The sequence below is a fragment of the Bombus pyrosoma genome, linkage group LG2 (genome assembly GCF_014825855.1).
Source record: "Bombus pyrosoma isolate SC7728 linkage group LG2, ASM1482585v1, whole genome shotgun sequence".
NCBI classification, from domain to species: domain Eukaryota; kingdom Metazoa; phylum Arthropoda; class Insecta; order Hymenoptera; family Apidae; genus Bombus; species Bombus pyrosoma.
Window position 1 is genome coordinate 9,517,520 of NC_057771.1, and position 24,363 is coordinate 9,541,882.

Consider the following 24,363-nt stretch of genomic DNA (forward strand, 5'->3'; position numbering starts at 1 on the left):
AACTTTGGTAACTATAAGCTAACCCGTAAATTAAATTTAAAAGATAAACTGAAAATCCGAACCTGAAGCATTTTATTTATTATTATTTGAAGTCGCGTCGATTGCCAAGATCATTAGCACTACCATTGCATTAAAACAACTCACACGTATATTCTCGCTCTTGTTAGAAAAGACTGCTAACAGGCTGTTATTTTTTAGATAATTGTCGTAATCATACTCCCGTACAAGGCTCTAATAGTCTAAGACTCAAAAACCTCTGTTATCCGCAATACTTTAAAGCGCTTCGACTAATGTCTCAATGTTTAGACGCCGAACATGTAACGATGAGCTGACCACGAGAGACCTACAGTTTTCACATGGATACCGAACAATCAAAACCGTGTTGAAATAAGCACAATACGACTACGAATAAATCAAAGTGTTAAATCGAGCAAAGATACCTGAAGCTTTTGTTTTCAATCCTTCGGTCCAATTACTTTATCCCTAACTACGATTTATAGAACAATCCGTGGAGCCTTCAGGCAATTTTTCACATCCGCTGACTCCCGCGAAAGTCAGAGGCCCGCGCGATAACCGACAACACCACTGGGTTGCAAAAATCAATTTATGCCCCGTTTCTCCAACTTCCTCGCGGTAAAAATATTCCGCCGATGAATAATGTTCCAGTCGGCGAGAACCTGTCTTCGAGTTACAGGTAGCAGTGACTCGTTTTGGCCGTCGCCGATCGACCTGTCGCAACCTCCATACGAAAAGTCAAACATCAGGACGCGATGCGACGTGCCATTCGATCGGCATTCGACGTTCCACGAGTCATAGATACGAATAATCTAGTTGTCCCGACTAAGGCTAGGTACACACGGATGATGCGCCGTTGTTGCGATTTCGCAGCGGCAACGCTTTAGGATTTGACGGGATTATGGTTTTAACGATGGAATATACGCGTGGCACGCAACCCGACTATTATAAACATGAGAATGGAGATGTATTAGTTTGTCCGAAAAGCGTCTTTCTTTCGCAAACGTGTTGTTTAAAACGGTGCACCTTCATACAAAGGTGAAATCAAGTCTGTGAAATGTCACGGTGTTTATCTTAACAGAATAAAATGGATCGTACGTAATTCGACAAAATAATATAAAACAAAGAACGTTGTACGTCTATTATTTCCTCATAAAACGAAAGAAACTTTTCGGACAACCTGATAAAACAATTTACAGTAAACACTGTCTCTTTTAGAAAAAAGAAACATCTACTGTTAACGGTATTTATTTGCCCATTTACATGATCCTTGTAGCTAAATGGCATCTTAATTGAGGATCCTTAAGCATATAGAGACTTAAAGAAACCAAAAATTGAGGAATAGAAGACGATCAAAAGTATAAATTTTCGCGGCCAGGTAACCGTTTTAAAGCACTTTAAACTTTAAACTTTAACTAACTAAATTACCAATTTCCCCTTTAAAACGAAGAGTGCATCTATTAAGTTTTATATATAGAAAATATTGTTAAATCATGGAAGCTATAATCGTTTAGTCAGCAGCATAGAATCATCCTGATACGCGTTTGTACAGCAACTAAACCGCAACTTGCGATCATGCAACATGAAGTGCCACAACGTGACGATTGACATTCGATGTGACGCGAACCATCCATACGAATGGTCTGGTTGGCCCGACTAAGTCGGAAAGAACGATTCCTCGTGTTCGTAGAGGAGTGGGTGCATTCAATGGCACGGTGGATGTCGCATCAGAGCGATTGCATGAGCATCCTATCGTCGGAGTATCTTGCGATATTTTTTCTCTCGGCTTTTCTTCCCGTTTTGTCCCGTCGCCGATGTATCTGTGTGCATAGGAATATTTTTCCTCTCTCTTCCATTTTTTCTCTCTTTTCTCTTTATTCAATGCTATATGATGCACACAGGCGAACGTATTCATCGAGATGAGATGCATCCACGATGAAACGAGTCCGATTAGACGTAGACGCGCGCAATGGTCTCGTATCGCAGTCCGCTAGCAGATCCGTATTTCTAATTACTCGTACATGCCACGAGGTTTTAGTATCGAAATTCGAAGCGATCCCGCCGAGGTTCCGCGTGAAACCAGGTAAACCAGGCGTTGATTCGGCGAGGATAACGTTCACGAACGGAGTTCTTCGCTCCCGTTACGATATTCGACGCGAGAATTACATGAACCTGTCGATTAGGGGGAACGTCCGTGAACTGTGGAATATTAACGAGGAAGATGAAACGTGTACAAGCGACGAAAGAAACAATAGAAAGACGTTCAAGTAACGAAAGAAAAATAAAGACAATACGAGTATTTTTATTATTATTTGTAAACTGCAAAACCGGTCCAATTAATCTTTTAGATACATTATTTAAAGAAGCTTTAAAGTAGATCGACTTGTAATCACGAGTCGCGCTGAAACTGACGGCAGAAAACTGTTAAAAATTCGCAAACTATTAAGTAAGTCTGCGACAAGTAAGCAAACGATAAGAAAACGAAGTAAAGAACGTGTTGCAACGACTGCAAATAGAAACTAAAGAAGCAAAGTATGGACTTGTGTCGGCGACTAAGATTTCAAACGAAGGAATGAAGATATTTAAAGATAAATAACGTGTATCTATGTGACGTGTATGTTATGAAATCTGGCTATCAGTGTTGAGAAGTTAAATGATTCTTGATATTCATAACGCTGTAAATTATAGGAGTTCGTTATTTCCAACGCGTCTTATAGTTAATAAAGACCTTGTCAGCGAGATAAAATCTTTCATGAACAAGCCGTTCGTCGACGTATAACGAACTACCTACCGCGCGACGATAGACGTTACATAGAGAGAGAAAATTTTACGCGCCATAAACACGACTCGCAATTGACGACGACAGCTTTCGGATTCGTCATGGGAAATGAGCCGTCGTTGTTTGTTTAGACGTACAAGTAATTCCGCGAAACACAGATTCCATTTGAATAAAGGCTTCTCGCGCGAGATTGTGGCCATTGCTGCATTACTTGGAATTTCAATGTACCATTCAGATCGGAAGTTTACGACATCGAAATTAACAACGACTAAAGTACAAAGAAGCGCCTGTATTTCTACCGAAGAAGCTAAAAAGAAAGGGATGAAATAACGTACATTTATACAAAAGCAAACTTTCCAAAAATCATACACCAATCAATCGTAAATCTATAAAATTTCTACGAAGAATTGATCAACGAGTTGATCGATTCGATCACTGTGCCAGTTTCAGTGTGAAATTTGTGCTTTTTAGTACCGTGACAAAGCACGATCGTAAAGCGAAGAATCAATTGCATTGCGATAAAAGAAATTTCCTTTTTGGCGATGGAGGAATCAGCAACAGGTCCCGATACTCTTATATGAACCCTGTGTATTGTGGCGAAAAAGTACGGCGAACTCGAGAGCATCGTTCCTTGGCGCGGAAACCAATATCTACTTCCATTGCTCCAACCTCGCCTCGGTTCACTTAACGAAACAATCGACATAAACAACAACGAGCGCGGTTTAATTTTCTCCGAAAATTTGCGTCTTATCTGTTCGAGATATCTTCCGCCATCCCGCTTCTTTTAAAAGGGTAAAGAAGTATCGAGGAGGCTGACAAGATTTCGGTCGCGATACGGCCCCCGATTTCGTCCTTAGGTTTCAACGAATCTCGTGATTAGACATCGAAACGATAGGAACGTTGGATCGGATATGCCGCCAAGAATTTCAAGTCACACGCTTCGAAATAAGAACGAGCAAACGAAACGACCGTCTGCCGCTTTTGCGGCGATATAGACGAACGAAAAGGGGTAAAAGTGTGTAACGATGGGAAAGGGTTCTCGGGGAGAGAGAAATGGATTTAGCTTAATAAAGAGGCTCCACTCACGAACATTCTCCCCATTGTTGGACGAGAGAACGCTTCTCGAAAATTACCCGCAATTAAGGCGATGCCGTTGGGCAGAAAGGTTGTAAGTGGGCCAACGTGGTTACACGAACGAACGAAACTTGCGACATTCGCCGGTGGTTCGGTTATCACTTTCATCCAACGAATCCACCTGGCTGTCCCTATTTGTTTCACGTTCGTAAACTATAACCACAGGATCGTAACAACAGCGGAACGATTTACGTGCGGGAGTGGTGCAAGGGACTGGTGTTGCGCTCCACTCGAACGTGTTGCTAATGAATTTAGCCAGGTGATTGGAAACACCGTTACGAATTTTAACGAACCTCCGTGCTCGACCCGATCGCCATGCGTTTTCGTTTTCACAGTATCGTTGAATATTAATGGGAAGTTTTCGATTAACGCCACGTTCCACCGTGGTTCTCGGCACATTTGTCTATTTCGTCGCTCGCCACGTTTACTTTGCCTTGTTTCCATAGCCGAATTAATAGAATAGCGTGACGTTTTTTAGTTTCAAAATGGGAAAGTTCTTTTTCGTAGATACATGGGTTTCGATGTGCGTGCGCTTACCGTCGATATCAATTTCCTGTAGCATCGTGCGTAGTTCTTCAGCCCTCGCGAACTGTCCGAGCGAGCGCATCACCCTGCCGAGTTCCTCCTTGGTGATGCTTCCGTCTCCGTCCTTGTCGAATAGTCTGAAAGCTTCCCTGAACTCTACAACAGCGAAATTCAATGCGATTAATAAAACACGCACCGCTTCGTTCCAACTTTATTCTTTTCTCGATGAATAATATTCAAAATAGTTGCATCGTAGAAAGGAAAGATTAAAGGCGACAACTGGCAAGTGGCGAAACGCGTTCATGAAACGTGCTGCATAGCGGCACAAAGCGGAGTTTCCTTCCGGTCTTAATGCGTCATCCCTCAACGCAATCACGTGGCGATTCTTTAATTAGCTCCGATTCAACGACCGTATTTTAATACTTTTTTTCTCGCAGAGTGCAATATTAAAATATCTATTATTCTGAAACACTATCGTCCGATCGAGCAATATATACGACAAAGCAAATAATGAAAAGAGATTAAGACGCTAGTAGCCCCAAGGCTAATTACGCTGACAGTAGCACAATCGAAGAACTTGGATTACAATGAATCGCAAGTCACCCAGACGAGTCGAAAAAATCGTAAAATCCGCATCCGTCTATCCACTCTTCTTTTTTTTTTTTCTTTCTTTGTTACGTAGGATTAGAAAGATCGGACGTTCGAGCTGATTAAACAGTTCGGTCGATATCATTCTGCGATGTTTGATGCCAGTGGCGAGCACGATGAGAAGGGACAAGCTTGGTCGGACTTGGATCGTCGGTGCTTGACTCGACCGTTTAATAGCCTCGTTTCACGGCCCATTGATTTTGTTCGTACCGGCGGCTATGGTTTTCCTATAAGCACATTCTCTACCGGCGTATCCACGCGCTATTGTGCTGCAACTAGCGGCGGACCGAGATAGAAAGAACGAGTGAGAGTGAAGCCGGAGGATGCCCGCGATTTCGCGCTAATGGGTAACGACGAAGAAAAACCGCGCAGGAAGGAACGTCGACAAATAAATTCTGCTTAACCCGGTTACGGATTTGTGATTTTCCGATCTTTCTCTTTTTTTTCTCTCGCAGTTCTCTTTTACCCTGTGCGAACGACAGGGGAACGATGCTGAGATAATTCGACAATATCCGAGAGAATTAACCCATCGCCTTATAATATCGACACATCAGCAACAAGTTTGTAGTTCGTAATTATTTGTATCGCGTCCATTTAGCGACAAAAATAAATTTCCTTCTCTTTGTCATTTTTAGATAATAGCCTTCGAATTTTTAGGATTTCTAATAAAGTATTATACACCACGGTTTAGAATTAACTTTCGTGCATATCCGAAAATTGATATTTCTTTAGACGCGTTACTCTTCTGGCGAATCAACGATACGATATCAAACATTTTTATACCTAGTAGAATGTTACAACAGGAAATAGATAATGTTCATTTAAGCAGTCACTAAAAGATGGAGACAGAGTAAGAGATTAAGGAACAAAATAAGGTTCTTTTCGAATTGCGATATATCTCGCGCGATAGTCCTTTCGAAGTTGTTCTTCAGGATTCGTCGAATTGGCGATATAAATAAGGACGCAGTTAAGTCGAAGATTAAACCATTAGTTTCCACGTGCTGCAGCTATCTCTTCGTTTCGATGGGTCTTGAACTGAGAGCAAACTTTCGACATTCGTCTCTCGAAAGAAGTAACGCGAGTAATTTCTCTCGGCAACGACCGTACATCGTATGAGGAGGATTTGCGCGAAACATGCGAATGGTATTCTATAGAAAGTAACCTGATCTTCGAACGAATAGCTAGGCATCTTTAACTGAGAATCGCGCGCATAAAATGTTCTGGTACAAAGGATCTCTTTAAAAATATCAGACGAAACGGAAGTTACGAAGAAGCTTAAGTCAGCATTGACGCGCGTGTCGCTTTGCTGTAAAGGGACCGGCGTATTTCTGCGTTTCGTTTCTCTAATAAGCGACGTAGACGAGATTTCTTTGATCCAAAAATTCTGTTTGCGATATCCTTTTGCTTTTAACGTCGCGTTATCTTGCCATTGGACGAACCGTCGACCAACGCTTTAATCCTGTCTCTATAAAAGGATCTTGCAGTTGGAAAAAAGCGTTTGAAATTTGTCGAAGGTCCGATCATTAATTTGTAACTGTGTATCGTACGGTATAAGAATTTTATACCGAATCTTTTGCTAATTTCGTTGTTCGTCTGAAATTAATATTTATTTCGATATAGATCTCTTACGGAAGAAATTTTATTATGCAATTGAACGTTGCGCTGACTTTCTTTACGTTTTTATAATTAACGGTCTACATATAGAAAACACGGGGAAAACACTGAAAAGAGTCGAGCTTAAGTATCGGTGATATTTCCTGTCAAAAACAAAAACGGTTAAAATCGTGGCGACAGTTCGGATTCTAAACGAATATACGTCACGAAGAACTATACTTCTGATTGCGCGTGACGCAAATGTCAAAAAAAGCAACTGCCGCAAAAGCATTGCAGTATACCAATGCAATGATGAAAAAGCTGTTGGTTGCACCATCTTGTAGCTACATATTTGCGAATTTCTCTTCTGTTTTGACAACGCTAACGAAGTAGTGGTCCGTAACGATGGCTGAATACCATAAAATACAAAATACAAAACGGTTTGGTTGTTTCCAATCTGCGTGGAAAGATAAGCCATGTAACAAAAACAATTCTCGGAATTTCTTTTGCTCAACGATTCGCTGGAATTAATGACTGTAAAAGGGATATGATATTGGAAATTTTAATTATCGCGTCTTTGCACGGAATTATAAAGGTATTATAATTAATTTTAATTAACTTGATAATAAGCTAATGAAACAAAGGGCACGATAACATTTAAAACTTAATTCACAAGCAATAAAATAAATTTTCATACGAAATTCGGCTCTGTATTTCTATCATATAACAGAACTAATTACAGATGCAATATATGAAAATTTTCTTTCATGTTATGGAAAATGACTGAAAAGTCATGGATGCGTTTAAAACGAGAGTCGTTTTATGTTTTCATGAATTCACTCGGATACTTGCAGCTCGGTTATTAAAGTAATAAATTTCGTTACACGGTTTAAATATATTCCTGGATCATGATTTATGTTTATTTCATCTCCGATTAAATATTCTCAAAAGTAATCCTACGGATAATATCCCACAGGTATATTCATTTCATCGCCACAACACCTTCCAAATTATAGCACAAGAGCGGAGTTATACATTGTTAAGATACGTCAGATTAAATTCATATTAAGCTTTCAAGCGCGATATCGTATTTAATCCTCGAAATTCAAACAGAAAGAAAATCTCTGTAATATTTGTTCCGAGCCATTAATATGGATAGAGTGTGACACCAACATAATTCTTCGAGTTCTCAGCTACGAACTTAGGATTATCTGTCTTTTAAATGTCGTAAAAATAGATCGAATGCCACTCTACTTTTTATCCGTCAGTTCTCTTTTGCCTTCGAACAACCTATAGATACCAGATTCGGCTACAAACGAATACCACTCCACTTTCTGCCCACCAATTCTCTCTTGCCTTTGAAAAACCTATACCGGACTTGGCTGCAAATGAAGCATCGAGAGCAAAAGTGGGCTAATTCTAATATTTGACAAGCTGAGTAATTTGTTGTTTACGTAAGATCTACGCGAGGACGAAATATTAAGTCCGATAACTTCTTACCTTGTCGTGAATATCTTCGCCTTTCTACGATTAATCTGTTAGTCTGGTCATTTCTTAAATCAGAAATTTTGTATAATTAAAAGTTAACTCCAGTTAGATGGTCCTCGCAAGTGGAAATACGATATAATTTACTTTCAACCAAAAAACGATAATACAGATTACACAGAGGAAGATCCATAAATTGAGAAATTATTATATCAAAAAAATTAGGAGTGCCAGTCGCCCAGTTAGATCGTCTTCATCAAATTGACAGTTTACTGCAGATTATTCGAATACGTAAATCAATACTCCCGCGTTAAAAAAAAGACACAGTCCACTTGTGCACACGATGTCTCGAATCTAATTGCTACGACCGTTTGAAAGTCGTTAAACTAACTCACCTTTCATTTGAGATTTCGATATAGTAAGCGTCTTGCTGGACGATTCAGGGGCTGATCTCTTTGGAGACGCGGGCAAGGAAAAGAGAACGTTCGTTGACAGCTTGGTGGCCTCCGTGGACGACGAGGCCGACAAATATGTGGAGGACGACGTGGCCGTGATCGGGCAAGTCGCCGAATGGGGCTGTGGGGCCTGTTGCCATTGCCAACGACATTGCTGCCGTTGGTCTGTCGCGCTGGACGATATCGATGCTTCTGATTCCACGGGCACAAATGGCATCGCCATTGACGCGACTGTCATCGTCGACGTCGACGTCGACGTTGTCGGTGTGCTCGTCATCGTCATCGTTATCGTGGCCGCCGACGTCCTCGGCGAACAGCTGCTCGTCGTTCCTTCTTGTCCCTCGCTGTTCGCTACCGTCCCGCTGCTCTGTCTCGTCTGCAAACGTTTTAAATAAACACGCACGTGAGAACAACCGTCTGATTGCTCGTTCAACTTTTATACGCCAGAGTTTCGGAAATTTGTAGAGAGAAAATGCTTAGGAAAACGGTACACGTCGAGATTTTACGGTTTTTATTTGCGAATATAGAGTGCGATCACGCGAGACAAAGCGTGGCAAATAAAGAAGACAGATGAATTTCGTGGGTAACGATTTAACGCTCTCTGATGGTCGATGAATCGAGCTAGCCACAGGTGGCACGACGCGCGTTACGATGGACAGACAGTTCACCGCGACACAGAAGACACAATAGAACGGACCTGGATAAAGCTACGTGAAAAAGAAAATTGAAATTATGTGTTCTAATCGAAGAAAGACACGTCTATTGGCTCGTTCTTATAACACGCAATCCTATCGATGATTTTGCACGTTGGTCCGATGCGTATTACCGGAATTTAATAATAAAAAGATTGCGTGGACGGACAGTTTGCGAGAAAGGAACTGACTGAACTCGGACGGAACTGGAGTGAAAAATGTACAGGAATCGGGTAACGATCACGAAGTGGCAGGTATTCGCTGCTTCGCGGTTATAAACTTGGAGACACGTCCCGCAGGCGTATCAGCGCACAAAGTTTATCGGTCGCGTGGTTTAGAAGCTAGCCACGAACGTGTTTTTGCGCTGTTCACGGTAATCGTGTCTCGTTGCAGCTACGAACATCGATTGAACGCCTTGATGGTCGGCTTGACATTCAGCCTCCTCTGTGCGAGATATATTGTCGACAATATCAACAGCCGAGTAATTGATGGCAGTAATTGATGCGATTCGTAACAGAAACATCGATTGGATTTCGATTGGGAAACGCTCTTGTTAAACTCTGGCAATTTAGTTTATTAAATTGGCATAAAATTGGTCGCTTCTCTTTTCTGATTAAAATAATCTCATCGGAAGCTGCCTGTATTCTTCTTCCCTACGTAATACCGTCCCAGTTTTTAAACTTAGAAATTTTAATTTCTAATCTCCAAAATTAGGAAACTTTATCGCGCGGAACTTTATTAACGAAAAGTAATTGAGACGTGGATTTAATAACCGTAAGAACAGCCATAGAGTCCTTACTCCGAGTCGACTTGATTTATGAAGAGAAAAAGCACACAACGGTTGAAAGGATTTCGAACGTCAGGACGCAAGTTACGATGCGTTTAACTCTGTTTAGAAGCTGCCAGGTTCCGTGGTATTTCCCGCGACAATAAAAGAAGCTCGAGCCGGCGGCTTTTTTCCCTGTCAGTTCGACACAACGTACACACGTCACAGCGATAAACCTCGGATCAGACGACTCGCCAAATTGCTGCGTTTTTGCGAGCGGAATGAGAGAGCCGTCGCTCGGGGCGCGAATCGACCCTAATCTTCCGTTGAGATCGAGCTCGCGTATCGCGACCACTATAAATTTCGTGTTCTCACTCAGAAAGAAACGGCCGATCATAAAATCGTAATTTTCGCAGGCAAACAGTTTCTTGCTGCGATCTTCAGGATAAAAAGACGGATTAAATTTTTCTTAACGCATGAGCGATCGATAATTCGGTTGAAAAATCACGGTGATCCGAGCGGACAAGAAGAAAGACATCCGATTTATTGAATTCCGTGCAGCTCTCTCACAACTGACATAGATGGCCAGAACGAGAATTACGCGGACCACCCTCCACTCAGGACTTTCGAATTTTAAAATCAACCGACAGGAAAAGTTTCGCGAATTTAGTAACAAAAGAACGTGGAACGAGCTCTCGAGGTTCCCTTTTCTTTTCTATCCATTTATTTTCATCTGCATAGCCATCGGTAAAAAGACAGTGGCAAAATCGGATTCTCGTTAACTCGTCACGCGTTCCCGATCGGTCGTGACATTTTTGTGCTCGGATTCGACGTTTCCTCGGATTTAAATTACATTTTATCGGTGCCACCCAACGGTGGATAAGGTGACCGTAGCCTATTTCACTGGATTAGATTTCAGATTCCGGTCGAGATCTACCGACGAATATTTCTCCTTTTTACTCGTCCTCGCTGACCACTACATAAAGGGGAACGTCTTCGATACGTAATTATAAAAGCGGTTTTAATCCCTTTCGTAATCGCCCGTTAACTATCCCTTCGTTTTTCCGATTAGCCGATATCGAACGTTATCTTTAATTAGCCGCATAATTAAAATTCCTGCGATCGTAAACGGACAACTGACACTATTGTATAAAAATAACCCGTGAGCAACCGGCACTTTCGAAACTACGTAACAAGCGTCCGTCGCTCTAACCGATCACGATTTCTTCTGGAGACAAAGTCGCATGCCGCGACCGTAGAAACCGCAACGAAACCAGGAAATCGGAGGACAAGGTAGATGGACGCGGGACCAGAAAAAGAACCATTTTGTCCGTTGCAATCTATCATGTAGATAATTCAATTACGACCATCCCCTACAACCAGACGGTCCATTATCCAGTTGGTTAATGAAACAACAGCGAGATGGATGATACGCGTAACGTTTTGACCGGTGGACTTTCAGCCAGAAATTGCACCATTACCGATCGTTTCTAACGTCGTGTCAGTTAATCTCGAAGAAATTTGACCGTAGCGAGTGTATCCTTAGCGAATCATCAATCGATTCACATTTCGTATTCTTTTAGTCGCTCGATGAATTGGTAATACACATTGCATCGTTGAAAGTCTTTTCAACTCAGAGCACGCTCTTAATTCGTTTCTCGATATTTCCTCGTCGAGGGGAAACTTCATTAGCGGCAACGACTACGCCAATTGACCGGCTTATTACTCGTCAACTGGAAGAACAGGTGGAAGAGCGGCGAAGAGAACGTCGTTATGTTACCGTTGTTCGCAGCCGTGGCTATTATCGCTGTGCCAGTCATATCAGCCTAGTTCTTCATATCGAGACTTGGCTCGGGCTAAAAGAGTCACGAAATTCGTGCGAGGGCACGAAGATCGGTTGGACGACGCGACCGTTCTAACTCGATTAAGTCTCGTAATAAACGTGCCGCTTAATTAACTCGTCTTAGCAGCGAGCATCTGGTCGAACGGTTGAAGCATCGAATACTTAACAGATCGACGGACAATTAGATGGGTATAAGGAACTTAACGATCGCAATGGCCGATGCATGAATCTTGCCGCAGGATCGTGGAATGTTGGTGGCGATTAAAAGAACGCTTTCTTTGAATACCGATGAGAGGACGTCGCAAAATGGAATGCCTGATGCTATAGCGCGGCTCAGGTCTCGCGCAATTTTATGGGTTAAGACGTTTTAATTAAAACGTGCGATCGGAGACTTCCGCTGAAAATCGTGCGATCTGAAACGTTCGTTCAAAATTATGCGAATTTCGTCGAATTTGAGTGTGGATCGAAGTAAACAAACGTCATGGAAACGCGTTCCTGGCAGACTTGTAATTATATGCCGCCGTTAATCGTTTGCTCTTCGAAAATCGTGTCAATTAACGCCAAAGGGTGTTTGTATAGCGGGTTTGTAAAACGCGTGAAGCGAATTTCGAGAGTTCGTCGGAGCGGTTGCGAAGAAACAGAATCGGTCTGTTCACCGCGTAAATCAGCACTAGGAGCAAGCAACTAGCGAATGTAATTTTCGCTGAGAGAAGAATTACAGGGTAGGGGAAAGAAGCACGATGCAACGACACGAGAAACATACAACGAGAAACGAGATAGAGCAGAGATACAAGGTCGATGGAAAGGAATGGACCGAGAAAGAGAGAAGTTTACGAGGGTTAGGCCGTAGGCGCGATAAGACCTGGCACTCGATCACACTGTCTCGCATTTTGATTGAACGAGAAACGAGAAAACTTCGACTGACTTGAACGCGCGGCTGACGATTTGCATGCGACTATTACGTGGCGCAGCCTGCATACAAGAGATAGCGTTTTATGTTGCTATTAAACATTTAATTTTTCCTCGGATGAAATACCATCGGAGCGTCCAGGGAAGAAAGTATGTAGCTCGATAATTGATGTTCGATAACGAAGAAACTGCGATGTTTACATTACAAATGGCCAATTACGGAGAAGAGAAATCATATTGCAAGATTTATACAGAGATAATATTTCGAAAGAATATCTCGCGAAATGTACGAGTACACAAAGAAAGTTAAATGTCTTCGCGTGAAATACGATGTTCTTAGCGCCAACTGAGCGTTAACTTCAAGGATATTTGCTTATACGTACGCATCTGGTGTTTGGAGTCTCGGGGGGGTTGACTGCGACACGGCAAATTTCACCGATTCCATTCCGGATTAGTACAATTTGTAGACATGTAGTTACCTTCCCGTTGTAGCGGTATAGCGATTCAATTTACATGGGGTAAACTGCTGCGACAAGCTTGTACCTTGTAAGCATGTAAGCAACCGCCTGCTCGACACTATTCAATCAACGAGGGACCAGCAGTTTCCCCGAGGATTCCTCCGGCACTCGGCCGAGTCAGAAAATCTTTCTAATATTCAAGAGCATTTCTCAAGATAACCAGATAAGACACAGCTCGGTATATCAGGAACGAGGTACGCGGTTAAAGTATAAAACACCCTCGTGCGCTCTTGTCGCCCTTCTTCACGACCTTTCTCTCATTTTCAACCCTCCGCTCGTGCAATTTCCACGAAGTCTCGAACCAAACACGCTACAACCTGTCCTCAGAAGCTGAACTACAGCAACTGGCGAGTTCCGAGCGATTTTACAACCTGAAACTCGCAACTAGAAACATTGTACACGGAATTTGATCGCCGACCACGTACCGTACTCGTACTCGCTGAGTGCTAATTGGGAATGTACGGAATTACCAAGAATTAACCGATTAATCGACACGCTGGGAAAGGGAGAGAAACGCGTTGAGGGCGAACTCGTTAGCGCTGCGGCTGACCGCCCGTTTACGACCGATTTCACGCAAACGCGTCGCTCTGCGCCATAATTCAGCTTATGAGAAAGGAAATGATCGCGCGACGGCACGGCTGCCCGTGTTTGTGCTAGCTATTAAGCGCCGATTTCGTTTTCGATTCATTGTCAGAGGAAAACCATGGAACACGCACAGTTTACGATTCATATTATATAGGCCATCGTGTAGGTTAGGCCCCGTTAAAGGAAGAAAAATAATTCTTTTCCTCGGTAACAAACCGATATCTATAGTAATCGATCGAACGACAACATTTTACGCTCTCGGTAAGGGTCGAGAGAACAGCCATCGCGATTTTCTTTCACGCGGGATGAAAATTTATCTTTCGACGACACATTCTTCGAAGAGAAGAAGTACAGTTAGGATAGGAATAAAGAGAAAGAGGTCGATCGAAAGAAAACACACGATCTATTCATCGTCCAATAATACCGCGTGCCTTTTCCTCGCCTCTTCTATTAGCACACTTTTTGATGAAACATTCATTTTTAACAAGATGCCGTTCCATGAACTTGCACTAAAATTTCGACGATACACAACAAATTTATCGAAATTATTCTCGTTTCTTATTCACCTTGCTACAGACACCTTTCGTTTTTATTTCCCTGCAACTAAATTTTTATTTATAGGAGAATATTAAAAAATTATATTCGTGAAAATAGCAACTGTGCTACGAGCTATAACAGTAAAGCATCTAGTCTAAAATTGATCGACGAAACGCCTGTGAAATACGGCTAATTCACGTCCTTGTTCTCCCGATACAATGGTGTGATTATTCGCGACAGATCAATGACACGCGTTCATTGCCTCGTCCATTAAATTCCTTGTACCATTTAGTGTGATCGAAAAACCCGTTAATCTTCGCATTCGCGTATCTCGTGAACCTTAGAGACGAATTGAGACAGGAATATATGATCGGGTTTCCAGGCTGCCAATGATTGCTCTATCCGCGAGGGTTTTGAACACTTTTCGCGAATCCCTCGAATCACGGCCCAAGTGGAAACACGAGCCTACGTGACAAGTACGACGACATTCTTGAGAAGAATTTAGCATCGTTTCACCCATTTGGTTCCGGATGGGAGTAACGGCCGAGTTTCATATTCGTGTAGTAGGTGTAGCGCGATATTTTCTCTCCAGGGACTTTCACCCAGCGAAAAGTAGGTACGTGTTTCCAACCGTAACGTGCTTGAAGCTTTTCGAAAAGCCTCCTAACGCACAGCTACGTCTTACCGGGAACTCCCAGCATGGTTGGATCAACGTGCACAAAGCAAACGGGCGAAGAAAAGAGCGGGCCAAAGTGTGGCTAGCGCATACAGTGGCGGCAACGGTTTCGTAATACGACGAACACCGCAAGAACGCTTAAGTTTTCTCATTTAATGCTGCCGCCGGTACTCCATCTATCTCAAAATCGTTCGTATCTCGTTTCAAATTCGTTAGAATTAACGAGGAAGAAGGAAGCAACGCATCGAGCTCGGGAAGCGAGAAACGCATCTACTTCGGTGCACAGAGACATTCTGACAGCGTCTTGGAATTTCTAGCCATCGTAAATTTTACTCAACGGCGAAATATATATATATATACGAGTATAACGTAGGTAGGGACACTAAAAAATGAGTATAACGAATTGACAGAGTGCGCTTTGCGCAGCGATGAAACTTAAAATTTCATGTCAGCCATCTTGTGAAACTTGAGTATGCAAATTAGAACAAATAGAGAATAGACTAGCGACGTAGATAACTGGCAAAACTTTGGACAGACTCGGGTTAATATCGGAACGTTTTATGAGACGTTTTAAAGAGAAGCGAGAGTTCCGCGTTTATTTTTTCTCCACGTTCGCCGTATCGAATAGAGAAAAGAGAAGAGGCAAGATAAAGTTTGAAGATGTCGCTTCGCGTTACGCGTGCTTGTGTTTCGCTCTATGGTGAAAAAAATTCGTTAGCCCCGTCGAATTGTTCTGAAAGAGCTCGCGAAGATGGAAACAATGCAATGCGACGTGAGACTGAAAAGGAACGGACGGCTTGCTTATCGGTTAATTACAGCGGACGCAGTTGCTCGCTCGTTAATTGTTTAAAAGTGCTACGATTACCAAGGAGATTTTTAATTGCCGGCTGAAGTTCGTCCTCGAATGGGAACTCGAGCAGGAATTTACGGTTTACGAACGGCCTAGAAATTCTCAAGACGTTTATACGCACTTGTTCTGGCGTAACGTCTGTAAATATTTAGAAATTTTAGGATTTACACGACGACTGTACGAATTTTATCAAAATTTAGAATCAGCGTTTATGGATTTAGAAAGCTATAAATTTAAATCACCTAATGAAAAGAACTTCTTTGAAAAATATACACCTTTTCTTTTTAAAATAATATACCCGTCGATTTTACATGTTGCTATTCGAAATAATATCGCTAGTCCTCGTATCAAGTTAAGGAAATCTTCTTTATCTGATACGAAATTAATTGTTACCGAATCAATAGAATATATAATTCCGTGATCTTCGACGACTACGTATTTCGATTTTATCGATGCATTAGCTCCTACACATAAATCAATCGTCATGCTGTTTTATCAAACACGCGTATAATAATTATTAAGTATAAAATCATGAAAGATTCTTTTATCTGTAACATTGGCGATTATGTTACGCACTGTCAAAGATAGATACTGTATCTATATCTGTATGTAAAAAAATCCGTTTCTCGAAATGATATCGTACGTTACATAAAATTCAGACGTTCCGCTACAATCGTGCCACCAGCAGAAGCCTTCGGCAGATTTACCTATTCGATATTCATACTTTCGGTAAACCAAACGCGTGCTTCCCTCCACTTCCCACTGTTCTTTTACGACTATGCCTCGGCCAAGAATTTTCCGGGTATAATGGTCGACGTTTCGCCATTCTAGCAATAGCAATGGCCCCGTTATTTTCTCGCCATTGTCCGAAATAAAGCTACATTATCATTATTCGCCGATAGAAGCGGCACTGTATTTTTGCGAGGAGAACAGTCGAAAGACCGTAGGGTCGCAGCGGCGCGCGGTAAGTGGTATTTCACGATACACGAAACATTTGCATATTCAATCGATGGATATGCAGATGAAAGGTGGCACGCCGATTGGGATCGAACAGTGAATAGGAGAAGGAAAAAAGAGGTTTAGGTTTAGGTTAGGTTACGTATACCGTCGGTCGGGAAATATTCGCTGAACGCGATTGGAACGCAACGGAAATCGATGGCGCGATTTAATTTCTCGCTACTGGGTAGTTTAGAAAAGAAGAAAAAAGCTTCGATCCCCTCCAGCGCATCAGCATTGTCGAAAAATTCAATTGATTATCGTCGTTGCTGTTGGTACTTCTTCGCGATATGCCAATAGAAAGCATCGCGATGCATCGTGTCAAAATCTCGATTAGGAAACTTGCCCTCGTTATCTGCTAAAGCAGATCGATGCATGTCGTGTCTTAAATGCCGTTGGCTATAGCCTTATCGCGATGTCCTTCGTGTTAATTGCCTTCGATATATCTCGTGTTTTCCCACTAATACTCGTGACATGTACCACGTAATGGCATAATGAATGACATTTACGAATGAACCAGTGTTACACCCGTCACGACATCGCCGATGGGAAAACACACCCCGATGGCTTAGATGTGACATCTGATTCAACGTAGATTAGAATTAGGAAATGTAGCATGTAACACGTATGTATTACGGCGCGATATGCGTTGCCTATGGGTATTGCCACAGTGTTTACCTGGTCAGGTCAATACAGTTTTGATAAAATGAACGGTTTATCGACCAGACCTCTATTTGCTCAATAATAATAAAAAGACGTCGGCCGTTTTTTACTAGCAACGAGCGAACGTGTTAGCTATTCTATGACGAAATAAAATATCGTTATGTACATTCTGACAAACTTATTACGCTGGTGCGCATCGTTACCCGCGAAGATAACGCAAGTTTTATACCCGTTCCCCGAAATTTTATTGTAGACAAGGAGATACGAGAGAGCGAGGTTTAATTTACGAAAACTGACTTCGTTTTCTGTGCTTTCTCAACGTGCTACGCGTAAATCACAAACAACCAACTTGAAACGCTCTTAAATTTCATTAAAACTCGGCGATAAATGGCGAATCGTTATGACGATCGGTATCTTTATGGTTATATCGATTCTGTCTTCGTTCCCGCGGCTTTCTCTTCGAAAATACTCTATTTACGACGAATATTCGATAAACGAGCCTGGCTGTCTTAAATTTATCGCGATCTCTTTGCAACACCCGCGGCCAGGCCGTCATATATAAATAACTAAAGATAAGTGTCGTCAAGATAAATAATATCGCCACCTTAATCTTGTCTTTTATATCTCATCCTCGATCAACAACGGACGTGTTATACGTGAAGGTATATTTATCTTTGAAGTACGTATATCCAAATCGATCGATCAAAGTGAACAATGTAAGTTCTAAAAATCAGAAGAAAATATTGCAATCGTAAGGATTCATCTTTTATCACTTTCTCCGCCACTTTCTTTCTTCTTTCTTTTTTCTTTCTTTCGGCTGTATAAAATGAAAACAGGATCGAGAATTCGGTCGATTAGATTCCCGTCTGTCATCTGAGCGTCTGCCATGAAGGACACCTAAATATAATTTAATTTCCACTTTTGCGAGACTTATTGTTCCACGGTAAAGCCTTCATTATACGAAACGCGAAATCTCTGTCCCCTTAATTTCCAAGGCCTCTTGCATATTCCTCGCTAATCCGCCGGCTACCCCTCGCGATACGTTTCTCGACGATCGCAAATTTTTCAGCCACGTTCCACCCCAGCGTTTCCTACGCCCACGAGAACCGAGACGCATGCACGAGCGTCGCAGAAGTTAGGGAAGAAAGTTAGGACAATGAATAGAGTTACCATACGAAGTTACCTCGAAACGTCTTTTGGGTAGGCCGCGAGCGATACCGTGAATAACGAAACTGATTTAAATAGCGACTCGTTTGCTTAATATATACAGAGTCGTAGTAACGGACAGATGTGCATTTACAGGATGGATGACGTCGCAAGAACTATCTCGTAGCTATCATAATCTATCACTCATCTTGAAGGATGTTGTTCATCGAAGTTCGACAATACGAACGAAGCTATAGGAAGTCAGGGTATTCGAGAAGTTATCGTCTCGTTACGGATATTAATGACATTGAGTAAACTAATTATCCGTACAAATGCAGGAGTACGGTGCGGTTAATTAGAATACACGGTATTCAAATAGCGAGGCATGGTAAATGGGACGTGGCCGCGTGTATCGCTATAAAATAATTCGTAACGTGCTCCAAACATCGCGGTAGCACCTTGCTATTTGTCCAATCAATCGAATGGAATTCTAGAGCTAATTTTATTTGTTATTCGGTGAAATATCGATGAATACTCTCGTCGAATATTTTCTGTTAGCGTCCGAGTTTAATCGACAGCCCTGAAAGAATGGAGCAGTCGTCAAAGAGAAATTAATAATCGATAGGAAATACGAGCTGGATGATAAGTTGTTTTCGTCGAAAAACAGAGAAAAAGAATATATAGGTTGACGCTATCACGTAGTGAGAACGAAAGAATTTTCATTTCAAAGGTGAAAGCGATCAAACGGAAGGATTCGATTTTGGGGGAGAGAGCGCGTGAAACATGAAGCAACTCGGACTCGAAACTCGCGGCCAAGTAGTCGCATTGAGCGCGCGAACAGTCAGAATATTTCCAAGAAAGCATGCTCCTTTGGAGCTTGGAAAACGATAGGAATCGTCGAATCCCGATACTCGAATTCGAAGTATCCAATAGTCGCCCGATCCGTGGATTTTCAACGCGCTTTGCACAAGATATTCTCGAATAAATCCGGACTGTTCGTGCGAGATCTCCATTGGCCTGAATCGAATCTAAATCCTAAATCGAACAATCTCTCTGGGCCACAGCTGGAGAAGCAATCGGCGAAAAAATGCAAAAGAAAAATGAAATTTTGATGGTGCACGCGTGTGATATGAAAGCTCCTCTGGGTTTTGCGACGCGGGAAGATATATCTCGACAGGATATGAAAACCTATGAAATTTATGAGTCGATATCAATTAAACTCTTCGTCCTCGTAAACATTATGTCGTTTGGCCTGTTCTTCGCTTTACGATCTAGGAGAGAATAAATATACATCATGGATCGTTGCTTTTGCCACTAACTCGACGAAATATAACATTTTACGACGTCTTGTATTAAATGTGTTCGTTCTAATCGAAACACCCAGTATGAAGACTTTGATCGACGATAAAAAGCAATAGCGAAAACAAGGAATAAAGGATGATCCTGGTCGAAGAATTGGCGACACGCGGTATCTGCGTCGATATGCAAATTGACAAGGGAGAAGTATCGAAGCTTACGGGCTATTGCATGCTTCTGTTGCGCATTCCACTGGTGCCGTTCTTTCCTACCTTTGAGTAGCTCGTTATAAGATGTGACATACAAAGCGATAAATGGAATGCGTCTTGGCTATACGTTTCTTCTTACTTTACGTAAGATGAAAGCAGATTATATAGCGTATTGTTGACAGCACAATGCCTGCAGAAAGTACGAGTGCTGATAATTTTCCAAAATTATCTCATTGTACTCGATGCTTCGAAACAGAAATTAAATGTTTTAGCGAGGTAACAAGTTTCATATCGTGAGATATTCGTCATACCATCCTTTCTCTATCTTTTTACTCAATTTTTTAAATTGGAATCAAGTGCCTGAGCATTATAAATCAAACAGAAGTCAAGTGGGCGTATTGCAACGAACCACAGGAAATTTTTTCCTTTACGATAGGTACAAATTTAGAGAAAACTCTGAACGAATTAAAATAATGAAACGTTCGCCTATTTCTTACAAATTACCACAGAAAATGGAATACTCTAATTAAATTCGACCTTCCGCTACTCTACCACTTACTGTCTTCTTCAAGCCACATTCCTCCATTTTCTCTGCGCCAGTATAAAAAGAACCTATTAAAGAATCGTTGTAAAGCACATAGCAAATGAATGAAGAAACGCTCAGGTGTTCTACCAAAGGAAAAATGCAAACTATATTTAGACATACAGACATGATCTGCCAACGAAGAGATAAAGTACATAAACGTGATGAACGATACATATAATGTACGCTAGATATCGCGAGCTCGAATTATTTTCGATGATTCTTGGGAGATCTGTTTCGTAAAATTCTTATCTTATCTTATATTTTAACCAATCGAGATGGAAATACATAATTATAACTGCCACTTTTCTTCTAAATTTCTGGATAAGCATATATTTCGTTCTCTAAATTTCACGTTCAGAAATTTGAAGAGAGCATCCAGTGATGTTAATAACTCTCCTCTCCTTCATCATTTCAAACACTTAAGTTATATAATCATAGAATGGACTAACGGTTTGATTAGTCCTGACTCATTAACATTTTCAAAGTAACTTGCACGCTTTGCGATGAGTACGAAATTGTGTCATCGCCAAAACGCTGCGGATTGGCCCGGTTTTTATTATAATGTTTGGACATGCAATGTTACGGCTGTCAACATGTTCCTTTAATCTACGTTTAAACGATGCGCAATTACATGCATATACGGCGCGCCGCCTGAAACTGAACTGGCCCGATGGTTTTCGTCGGCTGAAACCAGAGAAAGCCAAACCGGACCGTTTGTTTTAAACATTTACCCTGCTTGATGAAGTTGGTCGTAGTTAATTATTCCTTTATCGGGCAGCAAATTTTCGATCGACAAAAAAAAAAAAAAAAAAAAGGAGTATGGAAACTCACGATATCTCATAGAAAGTCTATTAAAACGTAATGCGAATGATTCAAATTTATAACGTCGTAATTCGCAGGTGAATTGAGCAAATTGATGGAAACTGATTCGATAGAATGGTATACACTGGAACTTCCAGGGATTTCAACGCGCGGGAAAATCCTGCTGAGATTTTCAATGGATATTTCGACAGACGTTTGACAAAAATTCCGTTGATCTGGAACGCAATTTGCGTATAACATGTGCCCATAAATGCTGATAATTGACCAATCATGTGTCGCGTGATACGGCTGTCAAATGAACGAAGCAAAGCTGAAAATTCGTTTAAAATTAGTTCGAATATTTTGTTATATGTATGAGTACGTATAATAAAAGATAGATCTGCTGCAAAGCTCATTTCTTTGAAAAATTAATTATTGAATCTTCAAAGTTGATGATAATCTATCGACAATCTATATAATCTGAGACGGACCAGGTAAATAAACCAATTAAAGATTAAAATCGTAACTCAATCGATATATTCTATATATCGGTACCAAACGCGCGATATCGAGTACCCAAGGAATAAAAATTGTTTGTACAACTTTTGAAACGAACGACAAACATGATTTCTTGTTTGACGAAACTGAAAGGGTAGAATGTTCAAACCAAAGATCATTCTTTCCTAGCAGCAACACGCGTCCATGCTGAAATTCCACAAAGCCGAACACGAATAAAAAAGTAGGTATGTGGATTCTGCGAGTTTAAGTTGCAACATAAAACACCATGAACAGCAATAAAAACACAACAAAGCGGCACGTAGAGAAAAACTCTGCTCGGGCTAATAGAATCACAGGAACGCTGCAAGTGAAAGAACACAATGCTAATCTCGTTGGGGAAGTCAACAGACTGACCTGTACCACTGTGTGTGGCTCACGTAAACTGATAAAGTAACAAACTATGGAGGCAGGATGAAAGCACGATGGACTCTACACTCTGCAACAAACGTGGGTGCTACGCCTTGCTATTCAAAGGGCTCATTCGCAATGCAGTTCGGGCCAGAAGTTGTCCACCAGTGCATTCTTTTAGACGGCGTCTCGTATCTGCTTACGATCTGGTCATTTGTCTTCGCGTGTAGCATCGTGCCCGGTCGGAATTTCGAGTTCTGCGGCGAACATTCGTCGATGATAATGGCACGTCGGGAATGACGGAGAAACGCGAGAACTCCTAGAGATTCGTTCCGTTCCAACAGAGGACAATGTTGAAACGTCCGAAACGGTACTCGAGCAACCGGATCAAAGTACTTTATCGGAAGTCTGATACTTGTAAATAGAAACATCGAGTCAGATACCTTGCAGAGCTGGTAAGAGGACGAGCGGAAGAAACGCAAATTCAATTAGTCAGTAATGAATTAGGGATTGTGAGCTGAATCTCGTGTGCATTTTCAGTTCTAGGAGTACGATTAACAAAAGTGATCACGTCTAATTGAACAGATCCTGACGGTAAGCTGCATTTTTCAATAATTTAAGCAAACTCACTTTCTCGGAAAAGCACTATAAATTCACAATCAATTCGTAGCAACAAACTTTTGCGATTATAAATATAAGTCTTATATCTATGATTTTGATTGTATCGCCTAATGAAACAGACAGAGAATATTCTACATAATACGTCGAAGATTACACGCGGAATCTTCAAAACGAATCCTAAGACGATACAGAGATTGGCGCATGTAATACGACAAGGATGATCCCTTAAAATGTATTCCTATATTTGGCATGTATCATTTCCGTGCGCGATGGAGAATTCAATTGCTTGCTCCTAATCCCCCACGATAAGTTTGTTCCCTGATTAAATTTAATTAAAGATGAGTTAGATTATCTTGTATCAAACGTGCAAGGTAAATTGGTAGAATCATACGTTGTTGTTCCACGAATACGACATGAAATTACGATCCGTGTGTCTTTGATCATTCGCTTGTAGTCGTCGTTACATGCCAAAGACGAATTCCATAGGATTTATCAGTGACAGGAATATGGTATTCAGTCAGAACCAATGATAAACATACGGAAGGATATGGAGGTACGACGAGCAACAAGTTAAAACGAGGGAAATGGAGTGTGCTTTGATTGTTTCGTCTGGCAAATAACTGACGTGTGTCGCTATATAATTTGGAGCATTACAAGGTATGCGCATGTAACGACTCTCGTAGATAGGAGCATTATCGATTTGCATTAATGTTCAATCAATGACTTCGTTCGGTTTCGAGGCACGTGTATGAAATTACATGATTGATAGGGCACGAAAATTCTTTGCTACCAAATCGCTGCACTTTTACCGCATAATTTTAAACTGTACGATACTCCCACCTAATTCTTTATGAAATATATATCGGAGATGACTAAGCCCTCTAATATTCTGATTCCTTAACGCACGCGTTTTTACTATTGGCGAAGATTAACTCGAGACCTAAGGGAATATTTGGAAAAAGTAAATGAAAGTAAAAAGTTGGATGAGTTAGTGGTAGAAGAAGGTATAATGGTGCTCAAACTAGCGTGGAGTTAGATAATTGCGTGCAATTAAAGGTGGCATCCTGGTCGTATTCATGACTGGGAAAAACAAGTTCGAAGTTTCCACGGGCCATTTCGCTGGCACAAA

At 41.4% G+C, this 24,363-nt stretch overlaps 1 protein-coding gene across 4 annotated transcripts in view; it reads right to left on the reverse strand.

The window, feature by feature from the left end:
* LOC122575794 (calmodulin-like) overlaps nucleotides 1–24,363 on the reverse strand; it is a 75,594-nt gene that overhangs the window by 31,646 nt on the left and 19,585 nt on the right. For all 4 annotated transcript variants that reach the window (XM_043745226.1, XM_043745232.1, XM_043745234.1 and 1 more), the window contains exons 2-3: nucleotides 8,575–9,010; nucleotides 4,466–4,609 (exon numbers count right to left, since the gene is read on the reverse strand). In XM_043745226.1, coding sequence (XP_043601161.1) covers nucleotides 4,466–4,609; nucleotides 8,575–8,917 — 487 coding nt within the window. In that variant the 5' untranslated portion in view covers nucleotides 8,918–9,010. The remainder of the gene's footprint in view (nucleotides 1–4,465; nucleotides 4,610–8,574; nucleotides 9,011–24,363) is intronic.